Here is a 20391-nt window from a genome sequence, read left to right on the forward strand (position 1 = left end):
AATTACGCGCTTTGATGCTTTCAACGTGTAGTAGCGTGTTCAGAAGGTTGGTCTACCTGCCAGTTGCGTTCTGATCTGGGCGACGGATCTCTTGGGCCCGGAAAGCGGAGGTGGAAGAGAAGAGGAACGACCGCCGATGCATGTCATGACGCTAGCGTCACGTGATCGATGATGCGGACATGCGGGCCGTTCAGGGTCCGCACGCCGCTTGTCCTTCCCGACTCTCGCGCTGCAGCCTGCGGCCTTTTCACGTCCGCTCCTCCACCAAGTGCAAATCAACACGCGCGCAACACGTCTAGGGGAATCAACACGACTCAAGTGCCGACACAATAATTGTTTAAAAGCCCGACGACATGGCTTCCTGTTCCCACTTATCGTCCATCCCCGGTGCCATACGCTTGACTCGTTTTGTTCCCTAATTTATTCATCTCTAGTGGATCCTATCAGGCACCACAAGGACGCATTTCTTTCTGATTGCGAGTCGAACAAGATGTCAAAAAAACAGGAGCCAGATGCGGTTCAGAACCGTATTTATACTGACACAGAGCTTCGTCAAGCCGAGAAGAGGTCACCTTCGGCATTTGCGGCCTTCTTTAGAACTTTCACCTACGCCACGTTGAGTCAATATATTCTATTGGGGATCTCGATTGTGGCCGCAATCGCTGCGGGTATCGCGCAAGCCATGGTCAACGTGGTCATGGGTGAGTTCGTACGATTGCTTGGTAGCGTCGGCACCGACGGCTTCTCTAATGACTACATGAGTGCAGTCAGCACCACTGCGTACGTAGATCTCGATTCCTCTTCGAATATCCAAACCTGAATGCTGACAATGTATCCTCTAGTCTTTATTTTGTTTACATCGGCATTGTCAGACTGGCTTGCATTTATCTGTATGGCTCACTGATGACTTATGTTGCGTACCACCTAGTTCGGGCCGTTCAGCACGACTACCTACAAGCAGCTCTGCGTCAAGAGGTCGGATACTATGATCAAGGTGTTTCTGGCTCGATTTCCACGCAAGCAACGGCAAACGGCCTCATGATTCAGTCGGGTATCTCGGAGAAGCTCGGTCTGGTTGTGCAGTCGGTGGCCACCTTCGTCGCAGCCTTTGCCATCGCCTTCATTGCCCAATGGAAGCTCACCCTGATCTTGGTGTGCATCGTTCCAGCCTCACTTCTACTCGTTGGTGGAGTTGGTGCTTACGATGCTATCAATAACCGTCAGGTGTTCAAAATCTATTCAGACGCTGCCGGCTATGCTGAAAACGTTTTGAGCGCGATGAGAACCATCAAGGCTTTTAGTTTGGAGACGAAGACACTAGCAAAGTATAACCGCTACTTGGATATTGCATTGGAGCTCGGGAACAAGCGTAGCAAAACCTCTGGCATCATTTTTGGCGGTCAGTACTTCGTTGTCTTCGCAGGAATGGGGTTGGCATTCTGGCAAGGCTTCAGAATGATTGCACGCGAAGAGACCGATCTCGGGACTGTATTCACGTATGTACGATATTCTGCATGTAAAGTTGTTTTCGAGGCTTGACTGACTTGAACTGATAGTGTTATCTTCTCCGTCATTATCGCCGCTTCCACAATTATGCAGACAGGGCCGAACTTCGTTACCTTCGGGCGTGCTGGGTCTGCAGCGGTGGCGCTATTCAAGCTCGTCGACAGAGAGTCTCAAATTGACTCATTGGCTACTTTTGGTATAGAGCCTGCGGCGTTGACGGGCGATATTGAGCTAGATTCTGTTAGCTTCACTTACCCGATGCGTCCCGACACTGCCGTTCTTCGCAACTTCTCGCTCAAGATACCTGCTGGTAAGGTGACTGCCCTCGTGGGGCCTAGCGGTTCAGGCAAGAGTACTATCATTGGCCTTCTTGAGCGGTGGTATGATCCAACGTCGGGAGAGATCAAGATCGATGGACATGTCACCGCAAGCTTGAATGTACGATGGTTACGAACGCATGTTCGACTCGTTCAGCAAGTAGGTACCATCATGCGATCACGTATTCTAGCTGATGTGCTGACGGAATAAGGAACCTGTACTCTTCAACGGCACCGTCTTCGATAACATCATCCATGGCCTTGTCGCTACAAAATGGCAGAAAGAATCTCGGCAGCAGCAGATGTCCCGAGCTGTTGATGCTGCAAAGCTGGCTTTTGCGCACGACTTCATCATGCAACTTCCCAATGGTTATGATACTCGTGTTGGAGAGAGAGGTGGGCTACTCTCTGGAGGCCAAAAGCAAAGGATTGCTATTGCTCGCAGTCTAATATCGGATCCTTGTATTCTCCTACTGGATGAAGCCACTAGTGCACTTGACCCAAGTTCCGAAACCGTCGTGCAGAAAGCACTTGATAGTGCTGCACAGAATCGCACAACAATCGTTATCGCACACAAGCTATCTACGATTTGCAATGCTGACAATATTGTGGTCATGTCTAAAGGCGAATTAGTCGAGCAAGGCACTCATGCGGAGCTATTAGATCGTAATGGGATCTACGCCAAACTCGTGCAGGTGCAGAACCTATCGTCAGACCAGCAACAGTTCCCGGATACCAGAGATGTGTACTTGGAAGGAACAAAGAACCGAGACGTTTTCACTCAAGAAGCTATCTCTCTGGAGAAGCTAGACACCACGGGTTCACATAATCTCGACAAGGTTGGGGAAACAGAAGACTTCCAATCGTTCAAGGCAATCGGACTGCTCCATAGTTGTTTGAGACTGGCGCGATCGACTCCGGAACTACGCTGGTGGTACATTGTGGCAGGAGCTGCATGCGTATTGGGGGCTGCTGTCAACCCTGGTCAAGCCTTACTACTAGCTCAGCTCGTAGGACTCACGGAGGTTGATGATCCTACGCAGAAGGCCAACTTTCTTGCTTTGATGTTTCTGGTTCTTTCACTGGGCTGCCTCTTGTGCTACTACGCTCTGGGATGGTCCATGAACGTGATCGCAAACACTTTGAGCACGAAAGTACGCTCCGGTATGATGAAGTCCTTACTTCACCAGGATCTACGATTTTTCGACCGGCCAGAGAATACTGTTGGCTCTATGACCGCTAGACTCGATTCTAACTCACAGGCTGTACTTGAACTGATGGGTATCAACATATCTTTTTCCATCATATCGATCGTCAGCGTCGTCGCATGCTGTTGTATCTCCCTCGCTACGTCCTGGAAAGTCGGAGTCCTCGGAATCTTTGTCGGCCTTCCTCCTCTCATACTGTCCGGCTGGTTGCGGCTCAGGTTGGAGAAGCATTTAAACACAATCATCAGCAACTCCTTCAGTCAGAGCGCATCTTTAGCATCAGAAGCTGTCCTCGCTATCAGGACTGTATCGTCTCTTGCCATAGAAGAAGACGTATTACAGAGATACACCAGGGCGCTCGATCTTGCTATCCGCGAGTCTACGCCGCATCTATTTCATGTTATGATTTGGTATGCGCTCACTCAAGCCATCGAGCAATTTGTTCTTGCACTGGGCTTCTGGTGGGGGTCAAAGCTAGTCACCACTGGCGAGATCAGCTTCTCCCAATTCATGGTTTCATTCATGGCAATCTTCTTCTCTGGAATGTCCGCTGGAACACTGCTCAGCTTCACCGGTAGCTTCACCAAAGGCCACGAAGCGGCAAACTACTTCTTCTGGCTTTCAGAGCTGCAACCGACCATAACTGAAACGGATGAGAACAGTAGAGTTGCACCAACGGAGAACTGCAAGACATATGAAATCAACGATCTGAACTTTTCATACCCGCTTGCGCCAACAAATCGAGTTTTGAATGGTGTCTCTATTAGCATTCAACGTGGCGAGTTCGTGGCATTCGTAGGCGCATCGGGGTGCGGTAAGAGTACCATGATCGCTCTCCTCGAACGCTTCTATGATCCGACAAGTGGAAGCATCGTTGTGGATTCCCAGCTTCTTCGAAAGATGAGCCCGAGGAACTACCGCCGGAACGTCTCTCTTGTTCAACAGGAACCATGCTTATTCCCAGGCTCCGTGCGTGAGAACATCATGCATGGCGTGGACGTTGCTAACATCTCTGATGCAGAGGTGGAGGCGGCTTGTCGAGCGGCCAATGTCTGGGAGTTTGTTTCCTCCCTCCCGGAAGGCCTCGACACACTCTGTGGTGTGGGCGGTAGCCAGTTCTCTGGTGGCCAGAGGCAGCGTATCGCCATTGCGAGGGCTCTGATCCGCCAGCCAAAGGTTCTTCTGCTAGACGAAGCGACGAGTGCTCTAGACACTGGATCAGAGCGCGTGGTGCAGACTGCTTTGACGGATGCTGCTTGCGGCAACAGGATCACCATCGCCGTTGCTCATCGCCTGTCGACTGTTTGCAGAGCCGACCGCATCTTCGTCTTCTCAGGCGGTCGAATTGTTGAGGCTGGAACTCATGAGGAGCTGCTCCGGCAGAACGGCATGTATGCTAAGATGTGTCAAGCTCAGAGCTTAGATCGTGTGATATCTGCTTGATGAATTTCGGATTGTTCTATTGCAGAATCCTCACGAGACAACAGCATAGGACGTAGTCACCAATGAATTCCAATGAGCATGATGTTGAGCAGTGGTGAAGGTCCAAACTGATGTTGAATTGAATAGAACACGACTGCTACAGCAACGACATTGAATTGATCAGAAATCATGGTTTCCGATAAGTCAGACGAAGGCGGCCGTTGTCAACACCAAGAGCTGGGTCACCCGCAGGGCACCAGTCGTCAAACACCCGTACCGATAAAAGACGCTGTTGATCGATCTCATAAGGATCAGTGCAGGGCCTTCTGTCCGGATTCACCGTTGAATATGCAATGTAGATTTTGCCCCCCCACACCGCAGCGGATATCCCTCCTTTAGTCTCGAACGGACTTAGGCCATAGTCGACAATACTTGGTGTGTTCTGTTCGATCTCATGCCCATAGATGATAGTGACTCGTATCTTGAAATGCGTGTCTGCATAGAAGTAGTAGATCGCATCTCTGAAAGCGCAGGCACAAGCAGGGTAAGGAGATGGTGTATGGGCCTGCACACTGCAATAATTTCTCCAGCTGTTTTGGGTCTCTTCATCCACACGTGCTTGCTGTCGAATGTGACGAAGATGCAAACGATTGTACTGTTGAGGATGCAGATATTTGGAGCCTTACTAATCAGGTTGTCGCCGAAAGTTGATGCCGTCCAGGAGGAAGACGTGTGCAGTTTGTCGAAGAACCAGAGTCGTTGGTCGAGACCTTGAGCAGCGAGAGTCAGACTACGGCCGTCGGCGACAATGTCTACTCGTGTTGGGACGCTATGGGTTCCAAGTCGCTGCACATCGTCATGGATTAGCAGTTTATCTGAAACAGCAATATAGCCATCTTTGTCGAACGCTACAGCCTAATACAAAATCCCTCCATAATCCTCCATAGCAACAATGCCATTGACATTGTTGCCCCTCGTCATATTCCAAGAATTGAGGTCACCTGATTCGAGTGTAGTTACTACGTGACCCGGATAGTTGTCGTGTTGACGAACGCGACTAATATACAGCCTATGGTCACCACCACCTCCTCCATTAAATCTGATAGCGGTCTCATACTTGCTGTTCCCCATGAACATGTGGTCCAGAGCTGGGAGGTTCCAGGGCATGTAAGCCTCCGCAACCTTGTCATCATGGTTCGTGAAGATGCTCAGGAAGTCGCCAACGAGTTTCGAGATATGCTGCACCCAGAAAAGGACTTGGTTCCGCATGCTATATCCTGGGAGCTGCCCCAACAACTCGTCCCAGATTGGGTCGCCTGAGATAACTTGCATCTCCGTACTCTTCTTTGAGATCGCGTATGATACGTCGATTAAATCTCTGTACCACTTGCTATTGCTGTGGTCCGCTTCCCAACAAACGATGTGTGCTGAGAGAGTATGATCGACGCGGCCATCGAACAGAGCGTAACTCGATGGAAAATCGTGCCCAGAGTCAGTCTTGACAGAGCCTATCTCTGAAGTCACATGCTTTGACGCGAGATGATCTCCAGAGTCAGCACCAGATGCCAAAGAGTAGTAGATCTCATCTTTCCCTACCTCCCCCGATTCTTTGATGCAGTAGTGGAATGTGCAGACCTGTCAACAATCAAGCTAGCTTAATTACTATTAAGCTGGCGCATTAAGCTAGCTATTTAATTAAGCTAAGCTAGGGTAGAGGTATAGATTAATTAAGCTAAGCTAGCTTATAGTAGCTTAATTAATTAGCTTAATTAGCTTAATAGAATTAATAGCTACGTAATAGCTAAGTAGTACCCCTTAGATAAATAGGATTACGTAGTAATAACATTACGTAGTAATAAGACTACGTAAGGATACCCTGTACTATCCCTATTTTAGCTATTTTAAGAGGTACCCCTTAGTTATTAAGCTAAATAAGCTAAGCTTATAGATTTTAATTATTAAGCTAATTAAGCTAAACTAAGGTAGAGGTACCTACTAATTAAGCTAAGCTAGGGTACCTAGCTTACTTAGCTTAATTGTTGACAAGTCTGGGAATGTGGGTTGAAGCTTGACACGAGGACCCTTGAACAAAGAACTCATCGTGTTGTTACTATTGACTGACGCTTCAGGTTCACTCCAGAAGACGGTCGTGGACCTTCCTGCTTGCGCAGATGCCGCTTCGAATGCTTCATTGTCCAAGCCGATCCTTTCACCCGTCAGGGGATCGATCATTCTAACATTGGCGTCAAATTGCGGAGATGTGCCCTGGACGCCGATTCCCTTGGAGGCGATATCCTTCTGAAGATGTTCTACGGTGTATGGCTCGTCATCGCCAAGAGACAAGGTTGCCGTAGTCAGCCAGCCACCTCCGGATTTAGAACGTCGGGCAGATGATACTGCTTCAATGTAGGCATCGAGCTCGTCGTCGCCGTCAACGACCGTGTCGAATAGCCCCGTAGTCCAAGCTTCGAGCTTGCTAAGCGGTGCTTTGCCCCTTCGCTTTCGGTCCAGAGCATGAAGAGCAATGGACGTGAAAAGATGAAAGTCCTTCGATGGACCTGAAGCAGTCCGCATGTTCGTGCCTTGCAAACCAGCACGCAGACGACCGATTCTTTCTTCTCTTGTTGGGAAGGTGGGCATGATTGGTTGTTCAAAATGATTGATTGGTTGATCTTCTTGTAGTTTGGGTTCGTCAACTGATGTTGGCGACTACCAACAGTACCGCGGAGGGTGCTTAATATAGGGCGCGACGGCTCCCTAGTGGAAGTTGAACACAGCAGACGGAGGGGCAGAAACACACGTTTCCATTGGGAGCAGTATCAGGCGTTGGCTCTGAACCTTGTGGAAGACGCAACAGAGCGCCTTTGTCCAATGCCGTATCTGCCCGTCGAATAAATAAGACATCAAGCCATAGATAAAATGGAAGAAGCAAAAGCTAGAGCTGGTGGGTGCACCAATAGCCATGTCAGATCGACTTCTTCAACAAAAATGTGGTTGCGACCTCCGAGTGCGTCAGCATATGTGCCCAGACTGAGAAAAGCACTTTTCGTGGTCATCGGTTCAGAAAAGTCACAGCTTGCATGCGTTGATCCCACCACTTTGAAGTAGGTGTGAATAGATTTTCGATCCTTCTGTGCGGCATAAATGGTTTGACTCCTGAGGAGACATTGAAATTTCTGCATGTGTGGTCAGCTCCCAGGATGATAGGCGTAAATGACACAATCTAAATGACAGATGGTATGTAGCGGGTAGCGCCGAAGTACCATGTCACCTCGCCAGAAAGAGCATAACGTCTGGCGCATACAATTGCAGTGGAAGCTTGCGGGTGGAGCCGCGAAGTTTGGACGGGCCGTTGGCGGTTGCTGCCCAGGATGCAGGAAGTCGCGCTAGTCGCTTGCTTCTTCGCGTGACGACGGGCCCATGCACATGAAGAATATAATGAATGGCTTGCTGTCGCTTCGCGGGGTCTCAACACGTTGGCTTCTAGTTGTATGATGAGTCAAATCGACCAATTGGGCGCTTTCTTCCTACTCTATCGTGGGTCGACAGGCTACTTCGTAAGATGGTGTCGAGCAATCTCACGCCAGGCAAGTTCGGGGAAATGCTACACAAGTCTTCTCAGGGTTAAATTTCCGCCAAACCTCAATACCTTGCCGCTTGCGCACGTTTGCGGTGTTGCTGCGAAAGTTATGAAATTATGGTGCGCAAGAGCATCCATATTCTCGTGTCAATCGAGTGTCCCGATTACATCGCCCCCGTGTAGTTGATTTATGGAAACCGAGAAATTCAGCTATAGGGTGAGGGAACTCTATGGCCGAGATAGGTGTATTGAGCACGAAGTAGCACAGGTTGAGGGGAAGCTGTACTCTGGCAAATTTGATGTTCGTCGCACAGACCACACCTCACGTGATCATGGGCGGGATTGGGGATCCGACTAACGACACGTGGAGACACCTCTTGTTCTACTTGCATTGGTTCCGCAACCATCTGTTGGTCGCAGCATCGCGAATACCCATTATCGCTTCTGCAGGAATCAGCCACAGCTGGGTCTATCTCTTCGCTCCAAGAGACGTATCAAGTCTCTACGCTCATCTTCGACTATGCATGCCGAGCACGTCCGTCCCTTCTGTGGCGCAGCGTGTCACGAGACTGCTCTTGCACTCACGGAAGCAACCACGACATCAAGTTTCTTCCTGATGAACAGGCAGTCGGCACAAGGTGATACCCCAACGGCTGAACTCGTTGTCCACTTTCGTGCGGAGCACCAGCGCATTCCAGACTTTTACCAGATTAAAGATCTCCGCAGTGCTTCCGATCCTTGAGCTGCACAAGGGTTGCATGCTTCAGGAAGCGTTGAACAACATGCGGGGCTCTCAAAGACAACCAATACACACCACATTCGCTGTTGTACAAACACCCCGCATCATGCATAACGTGTACAGCCTGCACTGGTCTCAATGGATTTCTCCCGTATGACATCGCGAGGTTCGGTTGAACTCAATCACTTGTTATAAGAGTCTAGTTAAAGTCGTCCCACGTTTGAAAAAAATCATATATCGCCGGCAACCTAAAGCAACCTCATTTGTTTTGCTTAAAGCTCAGAAAAATGATGCGGCAGGAATTAGCCATCGGCTCTCTCCCCAACCTGCTCTCGGAATACCGAATACTCGTCGGCGTTGTCCTGTTGTTCACTTACGTCATTGGCAACGCAATTTACCAGCTATACATCAGCCCTCTGTCAAAGTTCCCAGGTCCAAAACTAGCTGCAGTAACATTGTACTACGAGATCTACTATGATGTGTTCCGATGGGGTAGATACTGGGCGGAGATAAAGAAGATGCATGAGAAGTATGGTATGTTACGACGCTGATATCAGCAAGTAACAAGATTTACTCATATCTTCTGGCATACAGATTGACCTTGACCAGGCCCCATAGTCCGCATCAGTCCTCATGAGCTCCACGTCTCGGATCCTGCCTTCATTGAAACGTTATACACTCGATCCGCACCACGCGACAAATACAGTTTCATGACTGCTCAATTTGGCAATCCTTTAACAACTTTCAGTACGAACGATCACTACCACCACCGTATCCGCCGCGCAGCTATCAATCCTTTCTTTTCCAAACAACGCGTGATGAGCCTGCACGATATGATTTGGACATACGTTGAAAAGTTATGTACGAGATTTGAAGAGTACAACGATGCGAAAAAACCCATACCCACAGGTCAAGCGTTCAGTTGTTTGGCCGCAGATATAATCATCAAATACTCTATGGGTGTGGAGCAAAGGTCTCTCGACGATCTTGATTTCGCGCCATACTTTACGCAGGCCAATAAAAGGCTCTTGTCTACAACTATCGTTACCCGCCACGCGCCTTGGTTGCACTTTATCATCAACGCTTTGCCACGGAACTGGGTCGCCAAACGAAGTCTCGAGTACGCGGCAATGATGGATTTCCGGCAAATGAATATCCGACGAGTGCAGGACGTGTTTGCACGCAAGGAAAAGGCCAAGCATGGATCTGTCAATGCAGACGGCAACTCGGCCAGCCAGCATACGGTCTTTGATGACCTAGTTGACAGCGACCTAACACCCGAAGAGAGGACTCTCGAGAGACTCAGCCAAGAAAGTCAGGTCATCGTCGGCGCTGGACTCGACACAACCGGCAATACATTGGATGCAATCCTCTTCCACCTTCTTGACAATCCGTCTACCCATGCAAAGCTGAAGGCGGAACTAGTATCAGCAATGCCAGATCCACACGAACGCAAGCCACTTGTCGAACTAGAGAGACTGCCCTACCTCACCGCCGTCATCAACGAAGCCCTCAGGATGAGCAACGGTATTTCGATCCGCAACGCGCGCCTCGCACACTCACCCATGGTTTATCAAGACTACATCATCCCCGCATTCACCCCTGTCAGCATGACCGCGCCCTTGATTCACACCAACAAATCAATTTTTCCTGAACCAAACTCATTTATCCCAGAGCGTTGGCTGGATGAGAATGGTTTTGTTGGTGCTAGAACATTGGATGGGCAATCATTGGACAGGTTCCTCATAGCGTTCGGTCGAGGCGCAAGATCGTGCGTGGGTATCAACTTGGCGTATGCAGAGCTGCGGATTTGTATTGCCGCAGTGGTCAGGCGGTTCGACATGGAGCTCTTTGACTCGACCCGGAAAGACGTCGATTTAGTACACGATCTCTTCATGCCTACTGTCGATCGAAGCAGCAAGGGCGTACACGTGCTAGTCAAGCAGACACTTCGATCCTAGCGGTGGCACTTTCATGTTCATTCAAATATGGTGTGCCTCCGTACTCTGTTCTTTCATGCCTGAATCGTGGTGCATCCTCGATGGTTCTACGCATTAAGCACGCTGCAGTCGTGCCAAGGATGTCTAGACCATGTGCTTGGATCGCACTCTGAGTGGCGCATCGTGGGCTACGCTCATGCTTAGCTTTGGCTTGGCTTCACGAAGCGCTTCGCTTTCTGGTCTTGTTCGGCGGCGATACACGATCATTTCAGCGATGCAGTAACCAGAACTGGGCGAGGTCATATAAATCACGGACATAAACCTGCATTGTATCTAGAGGAAGCGATATCGTTGCGCTACGTCTTTTATAACTTTGGTGCCGTAGGCATACAGCAGCCGTAAGTGCATCTTTGACTCCACAGGCTTTCGCAAGGCTGCATCCGTGTTAAGTCATGCATCGCTTTCGGGTTTTCTTAGACATGCATCTGCCGCGTCTCTGTCGCACCCCGCTACTGATGACTGCGAGACTAGGATTGCCGTCTCATGGATCTCAATCAGATTGGGACTAGACAGCGCAGTACGGCCAGGTTCAAGCACCGGAGAATAAAACAGACTTGATATTTGGTTGTTCAGGCGAGAGTGGAATGCATCCGTTCAGGCACACCCGCATGTGGTGGAGACAGACTAACAATCGACTTCCACAAGCCACGCGCCCATGCTATGTCCACGTACCTGGACCTGGGATCTAGGTTCAAAGCGGATTCTCTTGAGCCCAGAATCTGATCCGGCTATTGCCGTTAGAGTCTGGGGACGCAAGGCGGGGCTTCCGAGAGACCTACGACTAGTTTAGGTATTGCGCTATCCCCTCGCACCAATCCAATGGTTCGCGAAGCTGTCCACCCGCCTCTGGTATGAACATTCTTACAATTACTACCGTTATGTTACCCCTGCGACGATCGAAACGTGGAAGGTCGATCAAACCGTTCGCTACGCTAGCTGTGACGATCCACAAGACCGTGCAGCCGGAAAGAACGAGGCATCGATGCGTCCGCTCCCGCGCCATCTCCACGAAACCCAGGAACGTGATCTTGGCGCCGTAGTCTCCTGCTCTAGGCTTATATTTTCTTGCAAAGGTGTGGTATCGATAGACAGTCACGGATTAGCAGTGTATTTGTCAGTCGTTATTGAGGTGGAATATTATCTTCATCACATCGATGGAGTATTGACCAAGACCACAAAACTGCGAGCTTGATTGTCGAAGATGATAGTATATCTGTAGAGATGACCTGTCGCATTGAAAGGTTAAGCCTTGAAGACGGAATTTCTGATACGACGTTCTGAGCCACGACTTCAACGATGGTCATGACACACATCAAGCGGTACTGTATCAGGTCCTAGATTCGGGAAACGAAATCGAGTTCCTGTTGGGCGAACGAAAAGCATCATGAATCAAGATAGTGTTGACCCTGAGAACAAGCTCCGCCTCGGCACTAGCCTTAGGCAGCGCTCGTGCTTCCGGAATGCGTCCCGGAGTGCGTCCCGGACTGCTAGGCTTCTTAGGGCCAAACCTTAGATAGCAACTAGCCGGCACTGCTCTCTTCTGATTGGTAACTGTATCACTCCTTGGCGCCTTGTATGGAACGAAGCAACCAACATAAAGGGCCAGCCGTCTGTGAGACGCGCTAAGATCTAAGCTGCAGGTTCCGCCACGAGATCGTGCTAACTTACTCGAGCCTATAACGGAACAGCCCCCGTGCAATGAAAATGCTCAAACATTACAATTAAGAAATCTTGCACGAGGCTGGTCCCGACTAATAAGCCTCTCCACCAAGCAGGTACCCAGCTTGGCGTACTTCCGATAGCGTACACGGGGCGTTGTTCAAAGTGACTCCTAACGCAAAGTTCTAGACCCGGGGTACGTTTATGGTCATTACGGCCCAGAACCAAGGAGTGAACGAGGATTTGCATTCCTGGTCAGCATCGATCGAGAACCGTAACCAAGAACAAATTCCAGATGATGTTGGTCCAGGGGACGTTCGAAGAGCGTTGCGCTTTACATCCGAAAAGACATAAAGACGAGGAATTCTTCGCGAAAACAGAAAGCATCCTCAGCAACTTCAGCTCCGAGCATCCAGCTTCACTCTCGCTCTCCATCTCTCGTTCTATTCGGCATTTCTCGGTCGATCTCTTCTCTCGCTTACTCCGAAACATCATTCACTATGAAGCTCCTCGCTACCATCACGCTCTTTGGCGCATTGGTCGCAGCCGCACCCGTTGTCGAATGGGTCGAAGTACGTGCTGTGACTACTACCACTATGAAAACCAGCAGCGCAGTGCGGACCAGCAGCATGGCAACGACCATCAAGACAAGCAGCGCAGTCGCAGCAGTCACGTCAAAGACCAGCAGTGCCGCCGTCGTGGTCTCTTCTAAGGCCAGTAGCGTGGTCGTGGCAGCATCATCCAAGGCAAGCAGCGCAGTTGTCGCAGTCTCTTCGAAAGCAAGCAGTGTAGTTGTTGCAGTCTCTTCCAAGGCAAGCAGCGCTGTCGTCACCACCTCTACGGCTGCACCTTTGCTCGACGTCAACGTCGGTGGATCCTCCTCGCCCCTTTTGGGAGTGAAAGTATCATCCTCGACGTTGCTTGCCGTCGTGGTTGGTTCAGGATCCACAACCAGCGCAGTCACGGCCTCCACAATCACTGCGGCACCCACTAGCACTACAGCGACGGCAACCACAGCTCTTCCATCCACATTCTCTGCCCCAGTCCAGGGACAAGGTGTTTTAACGCTCAACAACCTCCCCGCGATGCCGGGTGTGATCGACAAAACCTTTTCCGGTGTCCTTGGCGTTGCCTATGGTCTTAGTAAGTCTGCAATGCTGCTTATAAGAAATGTAAGCGTTCGGTGGACTAATGCTTATACAAGTGTCTGGCGCATGCGATTCATCCTACAGATGTAACATCACTGTAGCCGGTACGATTTCGAATCTTCTTGTGGATGGAAACAACTACCAGACGGCCAGCAGCGTGGTAGCTTGGTGTGATGCAGGCCGCTGCTGGGGTACCGCCACGATCCCAGTGACAGCCACAGCTCCGTTCATCATTACCTGTGATCAGCTTAGCGGTACGCAAGCCTGTTCTGCTACAATTTCTGGCGCAGCAAATGCAATTTTCACGAACGGACAGTCTGTTGGTAAGATTCACTACTTCTCTCAACATATCATGAAGCTAATATCTTTCAGAACTGTGGGGCTGGCTTACACCCGCCGGATACTGCAAGGATGGCGTATGTACCGCGTCTATCACAGCCGTGGGCGATCCAATGTACTAATACGAGCGTAATGAGCCGGTGCAAAGAAGTATAATTTCGAGGAGAACGAGAGATGTTGAGATATGTGCTTGCTTCAGTATTGTTCTACTTCTTTTCATGTACGCGACAGAGATACCTACTACACCTGTTTTCTCCTTTGTATCACTCCTATTAATGAAATCTTTCACCTTCATCATACATGTTTCACACGTTCCCGTACCACCATAGCAGCCTATACGCTAGGCATCAGCCGCGTCTTTCCACCGAGGCTTGAGCACAACATTCCATTTTCCATCATGAAACTGCATCGTGATGAACTGCCGGAGCTGAATCTTCTGATAACCAGCTTCCTCGATAGAGAAGCGAGAAAGGAGGTTTGCAGATACTGTGCGCATCTCCGCATATGCAAAATTTTGTCCTATGCAATTGTGTCGACCGTTGGAAAATGGAAAATAAGCATCCATACTGCAACAACACGTTAGCCAAGATCAGGGATGCGTTTCCCATCTCATTCTGAGGTAGACTTACTCAGGTTCCGGCGCACCCTCCCTTTCCTCACCCTCCAGCCATCGTTCCGGCCAAAACCTGTTTGGCTCAGGCCAGTATCGTTCATCTCGATGAAGTGCCCTATAACTGGCTGAAACAATGGTATAAGGCGGAACATTGATGCCATTCAAATTTTGGCCTTGATCCAGAGTACGGCGACCGAGTTCAGAGGCAATAGGATTCATCCGCAGGTTCTCTTTGATGCAGGCTTCGAGGTAGCGATACTTTGGATCCGTTCGCACGGTTTTGGAGTCAAGGATGGGGGATGAGGGCGACAGAGGGGGAAGCGAAGCGAGAAGCTTGTTGAGGGCGGCAGGAGTTCGTGCCAGCTCTACGAAGAGGCATGCCATTGTTCCTAAGTGGATCATCAGCAACCATCCAATGTGAGGTGCGATTGAGAACAGGGATGTTTCAAGCTTACCGGATGTAGTTTCCGAACCAGCGAGGAGAAGTTCCGACATCTGGTCGATGATGTCCTGATTAGACATGCGCTCTCCAGTATCCGGTCGCGCGCCCTCGTCCAACATATGCTGCAAGACATCAATGCGTGCTGCGTTCTTCGCTGAACTCTGCGCTGCAGCACGTTCGTCGACGAGTTCACAGATAGCAGTGGTCATTTCCTTAGGCCAGTCAACTTCCCATTCGTACCCCATCCGCCTGAGGAACCTCTTGATGAAAACTAGCCCATATCTCCTCGCTTGCCCATCGAAAATGGCATTGGGGATTTTACTCCACCGTTTGTCTCTGCTCGACATCATCTTGCTAGGATCGAAAATCTTGTCGATCTGTCCAAAGCCTTTGCCGAAAGAGGACTCGCCCATGATGTCTAGGGCGAGGCAATGTAGGTCGCGCATGAGGTCTGTTTGGATGTTGCCGTTTGGTTTGGGGCCACTATCTTTCAAGACCGCCTTGTTGACTTCCACATAGTAGTTGTCGAGCAAGGTGGATACGCATGCTTTGAAGTAGGCATCTAGTTTGTCTACTGAGGAGACTGTGAAGGCGGGGCTGAGAAACTTCTTGAGGTTGCGATGAGGCACTGGGCGTCTGTAGATATAATTATCAACTGCTGTTATCTTGTCAAACATAAATACCGGGTATCAATACTTACATTTCTCCGAAGAGACCTGGACTGCTCCGGTCTCTCGAGATCTCAGCATACATGGTGACCTTTGGCAAGTCAACAGTAAGAAGAATCTGTTTCATGGCTCCTTTGTCCGAGACCCAAATCTGCCTTGGTCCCAATCGAATGACATCTCCGTATTGCTTATGCATCTTCTCAACATACTCGTGGATTGTGCCGCGGGCGAAGAGCCATCGGAGGTGCATGGCCGTGTAGGGTGCATACCACGGTCCAGGGAAGCTTTCGAGACCAGTCTTCTTCGTAGCGGATCGATAGTAGGATATTGTAAACACTATGGCTAAAAGAGTTGCAACTATTGCTCGCGGATGTGGCACCTCTACAGTGGAGGGATAATCTACAGACAAGAGAGAATCGATAGTCGGCATAACATGCCATGGGAAAGTAGGAGTAGAGACGTTCATTGTGTGTGATCAAGGCACATACGTTGACGATTGAAAAATTGGGTTATATGAATGCTGGGTCGTGAAGCAAGAGGAGCGTTTTATAGTCACCGCGCCCGAGTAGTCGCTATCTCATTCCTGGTTCTCTTGTCGTCTCCCCTGTTTCAAGAAGACAGTCGATCGCTGCACTTTCTCAACGATTGTCATCTCCAAGGCGTTTGATGACACATCGGATACTTGCTAACGAAGAGTGGTGTTGATCCACTTACAGGGTTGTAACCATCACATACGCAGCAATAAGCCATATGCATGCAACGGTCAGTTATCTGCAAGCAATATAACTCATCTGCAAGCAACAGTCAGCTACATGCATACGATAGTGAGCTATAAGCACAGAATAGTAATCTATATGCATACAGTAGCCTCTTGTTTGCACGCAGAGGTTAGCGCTGTGCACGGGACAGTTAGTATATACATCTCCGTCTCCAGTCTTCGTTCAGCAATAAGTTTCGATTCGCTGTATAGGCAGGGAAGACGTCGGCAAACGAAGAACCCTGAATCGAAGGAGTTCAACGCAAGCTGACAGGTGTGCCTTGTTTGTCCGGTGCTTATCGCTTGGCAGGGTAGCCTATCTCGTCCGGAAAATATTGTACCGAGTGCTCAAACACTGTAATATTGTATCGCCCACCGACAAGACTTTCTATGAGGCTGAGGGGCTTAAGACCCTGTAAGTAAAGGGTTCGATACCAAACTTTATTGTTGCGTCGTATGCTTTGCATAAGGGCGGTGCGATGCGCATGACCTTGGTTTTCGGACCGCGCAGTGGACAGTATCGTAATTTCGCTACTGATTCCACGAAAGTGTAAAGCTGCTTTCGAGCTCCTAGGCCAGGCCTACTGTATCGCGACAATCATTGGGTTGTGCTTTGGGGATTTCGCTACTGGTTGAGACCACTGAATATGACAGGTGTCACCAGTGTCTAGAACATCTATAGGTCGTATTCGAGTATGCCAGGGGTTCATCGAAACAGTCAGCAGTGAAGCGGGCCGCGCCGGGCAAATAACGAAATTTTGTCATGACAAGCTTTCAACGCAGGGAAGTAAGGCTAAAGAGGGCTCAGGTGCTTCCCTGTAACTCGGGTCCAGGTTATGGCAGCCTAATCAAAATGCCTTTGTAAGCTTTAATAGTACCTCGGAGAGCTCACAGCTTTCTGTCTCTCACGAAAGATTGATATATGTAAGAAGCCAAAGTCTCCCGCCATATTCCCATTGGCTAACATTACCTTCGTCACCATTACCTCAAATTACGTCCACATTATCGCATGCCCTAGTCATGGCCCAGAAAAAGATCCTTCTCACCGGCGTCACAGGCTATATCGGTGGTAGCGTGCTCTATCAATTGCTCCGCGGCAAGCATCCAGCAGTCCAAGACGCCGAGATAACGTGTCTCGTTCGAGGCCAGGATAGAATCGCGCAACTCCACAATGCTTTTGGCCCCGAGCTCAAGGTCGTGCTATTCGACGGTCTGGAGGATGTTGCACGCCTTGTCGAGATAGCAAGTCAATACGACATCATTCTCAATATGACGCTGGGCTATCATCTCGCCAGTGCCGTAGCCTTCGTCAAGGGCCTTTTCTTGCGCCGAGCACACACTGGCAGAGACGTGTGGATGGTGCATACTTCGGGGGTGTCGAACCTCGCTGACCAGCCACTTTCCGGGGCCCATGTTGAGTCCACCCCGGATCTTGAATTCAACGACGCCGAAGACGACATCTACGCCTACGAGAAGGCCCGTAACGCTAAGAAGATGTACATCCAGAGGACGACGGAGTTGGGCATGATAGACGCTGGAATCGCGTTAGGCGTGAAGACTGTCGTCCTCATGCCCCCGTTGATCTACGGTGTGAGTGGTGCCTCCACCTCCCCACAATCCGGGGAGGCCCACGATACTAACTCGTGAGTCAGGTTGGCACAGGCTTGTGGAACAAGCGTAGTCTACAAGTGCCGCGGTTGGTCCAAGCGGCGATAACAGAAGGTCAGGCCATTGTTGTTGGCGAGGGCCAGGGCGTATGGGACAATGGTATTTCTCTTGCTGGGGTATATCCATGTGACCGTGAACTGACTCAGTACTCCAGTTCATATCGAAGATCTCGCGGGGTTATACGAGCTGATATTAATCGACATCGTGTCAAGGGATGGCGCCTCCCTTCCAACAGGCAAGCAGGGCGTTGTTTTCAGCGCGCACAGGCGTCATACGTGGATCGAGGTGTCGCAGGCGGTTGCAGACGTTGCACGCAGAGCTGGAATGATTAACAGCAGCGTTGTGAGGACTGTCAGTCTCGCAGAAGGAGCCAAGCATCTCACTGGCGGTGTGGAGCAAGTTGCTGAGTTGGGTTTCGCAAGCACTTGCCGGACGCGCAGCGAAATCGCGAAGAAACTAGGCTGGTGCCCTAGCGCCGGAGTCGAGACTTGGGAGCGAGGTTTCGTGGAAGAGGTCAATGCACTTAGATCGAAGTTGTGAAACGGCTCGGTGGATCTTGAAGCCATTCGGTGCGAGTATAGCTGTCGAACCCCTGTGATAGACAGCTTTGCCGACCGAAGATAGGACGTAGTCGATAACATGCATATTCCAATCTGCATGCAGGACTTGCGTCAAGCACACATGACAAGGATCAAACTGTTACCGGAAGTTAGCCGAACTGGCCAGTATAATGACTTGGGGTCAATGAGCTCCGTAACAAAGGTTGAAGGAGGACACTAATTCGTCATTGTCGGTTTCACGAGAGTGTAGCGTCGTTTTTCGGTCTCTTGGTGGAGGCCCATTGCATCGCGATAATCAATGGGTCGTGCTTTAGGGTCATTGTTGTAGATTGGAGCCAGTGGGGAATATCGGACGTATCTGACAATCCGGGGACCAGGTTCATGTAGATCGCACGCCAGAAACCCGATCAGCGCCGACCCCACTGACGAGAATCGCCACAAGTCAGAGTCAGTTTGCCGACGATGAGGGATTGTGGAGGCTGAAGATTTCCAAGACGCTAGGCACCTGCCGGTCGAATTATTGCGGAGCCGAACGCGAATTCTTGGCGACACCTTTATCGATCGACGGGATCGTCGAAGTTCGCGACTTCTGTAGCCGAGCGAGTGTGTAAAGTCGCTTTCCAGTCTCCTGGTGGAGAACAACACCATCCTCAGTCCACGCATGTCCTGTCATATTCTGGTCGCATTCCATATACTCGACGACTTCAACATGCCTAGTAAGCAGTAGCTCTCGTTTGCCTGCGATGAGCCCCACATCGTCACCAAAGCAATAAACCACTGGCAGTCGTATAACTACCTAGGTTACGTCTGTGTCGTAGCAGTTTTGAGGGCGGTGCTTCTATATTCGTCAATCTGTCAATCTATATGACGCGACTGCTCATCGCTTCATTTTTGGCTTCGTTCTCCTCTGACTCGTCCGTTCAATTTTCGATTCCCTCGCTGCATCCGCTCAGCGCTCTGAGCGGCTAGCTCTTACTATCCATGCCGCCTTTTTCCGATGGAAGGTTGACAAAGTAGGATCTCACGGTCGAGATGCGCAACCTCGCTCAGGACGGTCAGAGCCACGCGTTCGTCTTATATTCCACCTTAATGGCCTTGAATAAAATTGATCTTCAGCATATAGACCCGTTTCTGCATGTCTGTGTCAATTGCCACTTCAAGGTATAGGCGAGTGAATCGATTGCGACCAAGACTCAGTTGTTTTGCCAAGGGGGTTGCCTGCTGAAATGGCAGCACATCTGAGGGGTGGTCTGTATAGGTCCCATATCTCTTTTCAACGTCCAGCCATTCTGTGTGGCTCAATATGGAAACCCATGGCTCTGGCATGCGTCCAGACTTTGTACTCCGCAACCCACAAAACAAATAGCAATAGTTGACAGTGAGATTAGCAGCTAATTTCTCAATGTCAGAGCGCAATGCCCGCGCTGGGTAGAGCTTCCAATAGCCTTCGAAGACGGGACGACCCCGCGTAACGAATTGCATCCGGGCAACGTCCCAGTTCTCGCTGTTTACTGATCCGTCTACGATCTGTAGCGCGTGACGGCCTTTAAGTGCGAGCGTATCTGATGAGACTTGTATTGAATACTCATCCGCTAGGAGTAAGTCCGCTTGAATTGAAGCTGTGATATGCGAGATGATGTATATGTTTCTCTTGGCGATGGTGAGCAATGATTGCCAGCGAGCGAAAACTCCATCGAAGTCCTTAGTATCAAAGTACTGATTACACCTCGCAAAAAGGTTCGGCCCAACAAGCTGTAGAGGCAAA

At 50.0% G+C, this 20391-nt stretch overlaps 4 protein-coding genes across 4 annotated transcripts; 3 read left to right on the forward strand and 1 right to left on the reverse strand.

Moving 5' to 3' along the window:
- The first annotated feature begins 284 nt into the window (after positions 1-284).
- On the forward strand, positions 285-4552 carry ACET3X_010009 (uncharacterized protein). The gene is made up of 4 exons (XM_069456188.1): positions 285-780; positions 843-1496; positions 1557-1983; positions 2036-4552. Exons 1-4 carry the CDS (start codon positions 491-493, stop codon positions 4472-4474), a joined length of 3810 nt encoding a protein of 1269 aa, XP_069302842.1. The 5' UTR covers positions 285-490; the 3' UTR covers positions 4475-4552.
- A 4507-nt stretch (positions 4553-9059) lies between these two features.
- ACET3X_010010 (uncharacterized protein) lies at positions 9060-10733 on the forward strand (the record flags this gene model as incomplete). Its single annotated transcript, XM_069456189.1, has 2 exons — positions 9060-9306; positions 9382-10733. The coding sequence occupies 2 exons, from the start codon at positions 9060-9062 to the stop codon at positions 10731-10733; spliced, it is 1599 nt and encodes a 532-aa protein (XP_069302843.1).
- Positions 10734-14258: 3525 nt separating this feature from the next.
- On the reverse strand, positions 14259-15891 carry ACET3X_010011 (uncharacterized protein; the record flags this gene model as incomplete). Its single annotated transcript, XM_069456190.1, has 4 exons — positions 14259-14484; positions 14548-14920; positions 14987-15609; positions 15674-15891. 4 exons carry the CDS (start codon positions 15889-15891, stop codon positions 14259-14261), a joined length of 1440 nt encoding a protein of 479 aa, XP_069302844.1.
- A 1527-nt stretch (positions 15892-17418) lies between these two features.
- On the forward strand, positions 17419-18606 carry ACET3X_010012 (uncharacterized protein; the record flags this gene model as incomplete). Its single annotated transcript, XM_069456191.1, has 3 exons — positions 17419-17988; positions 18051-18165; positions 18221-18606. The coding sequence occupies 3 exons, from the start codon at positions 17419-17421 to the stop codon at positions 18604-18606; spliced, it is 1071 nt and encodes a 356-aa protein (XP_069302845.1).
- Between the last annotated feature and the right edge of the window lie 1785 nt (positions 18607-20391).

Source organism: Alternaria dauci, chromosome 10 (assembly GCF_042100115.1).
Source record: "Alternaria dauci strain A2016 chromosome 10, whole genome shotgun sequence".
NCBI classification, from domain to species: domain Eukaryota; kingdom Fungi; phylum Ascomycota; class Dothideomycetes; order Pleosporales; family Pleosporaceae; genus Alternaria; species Alternaria dauci.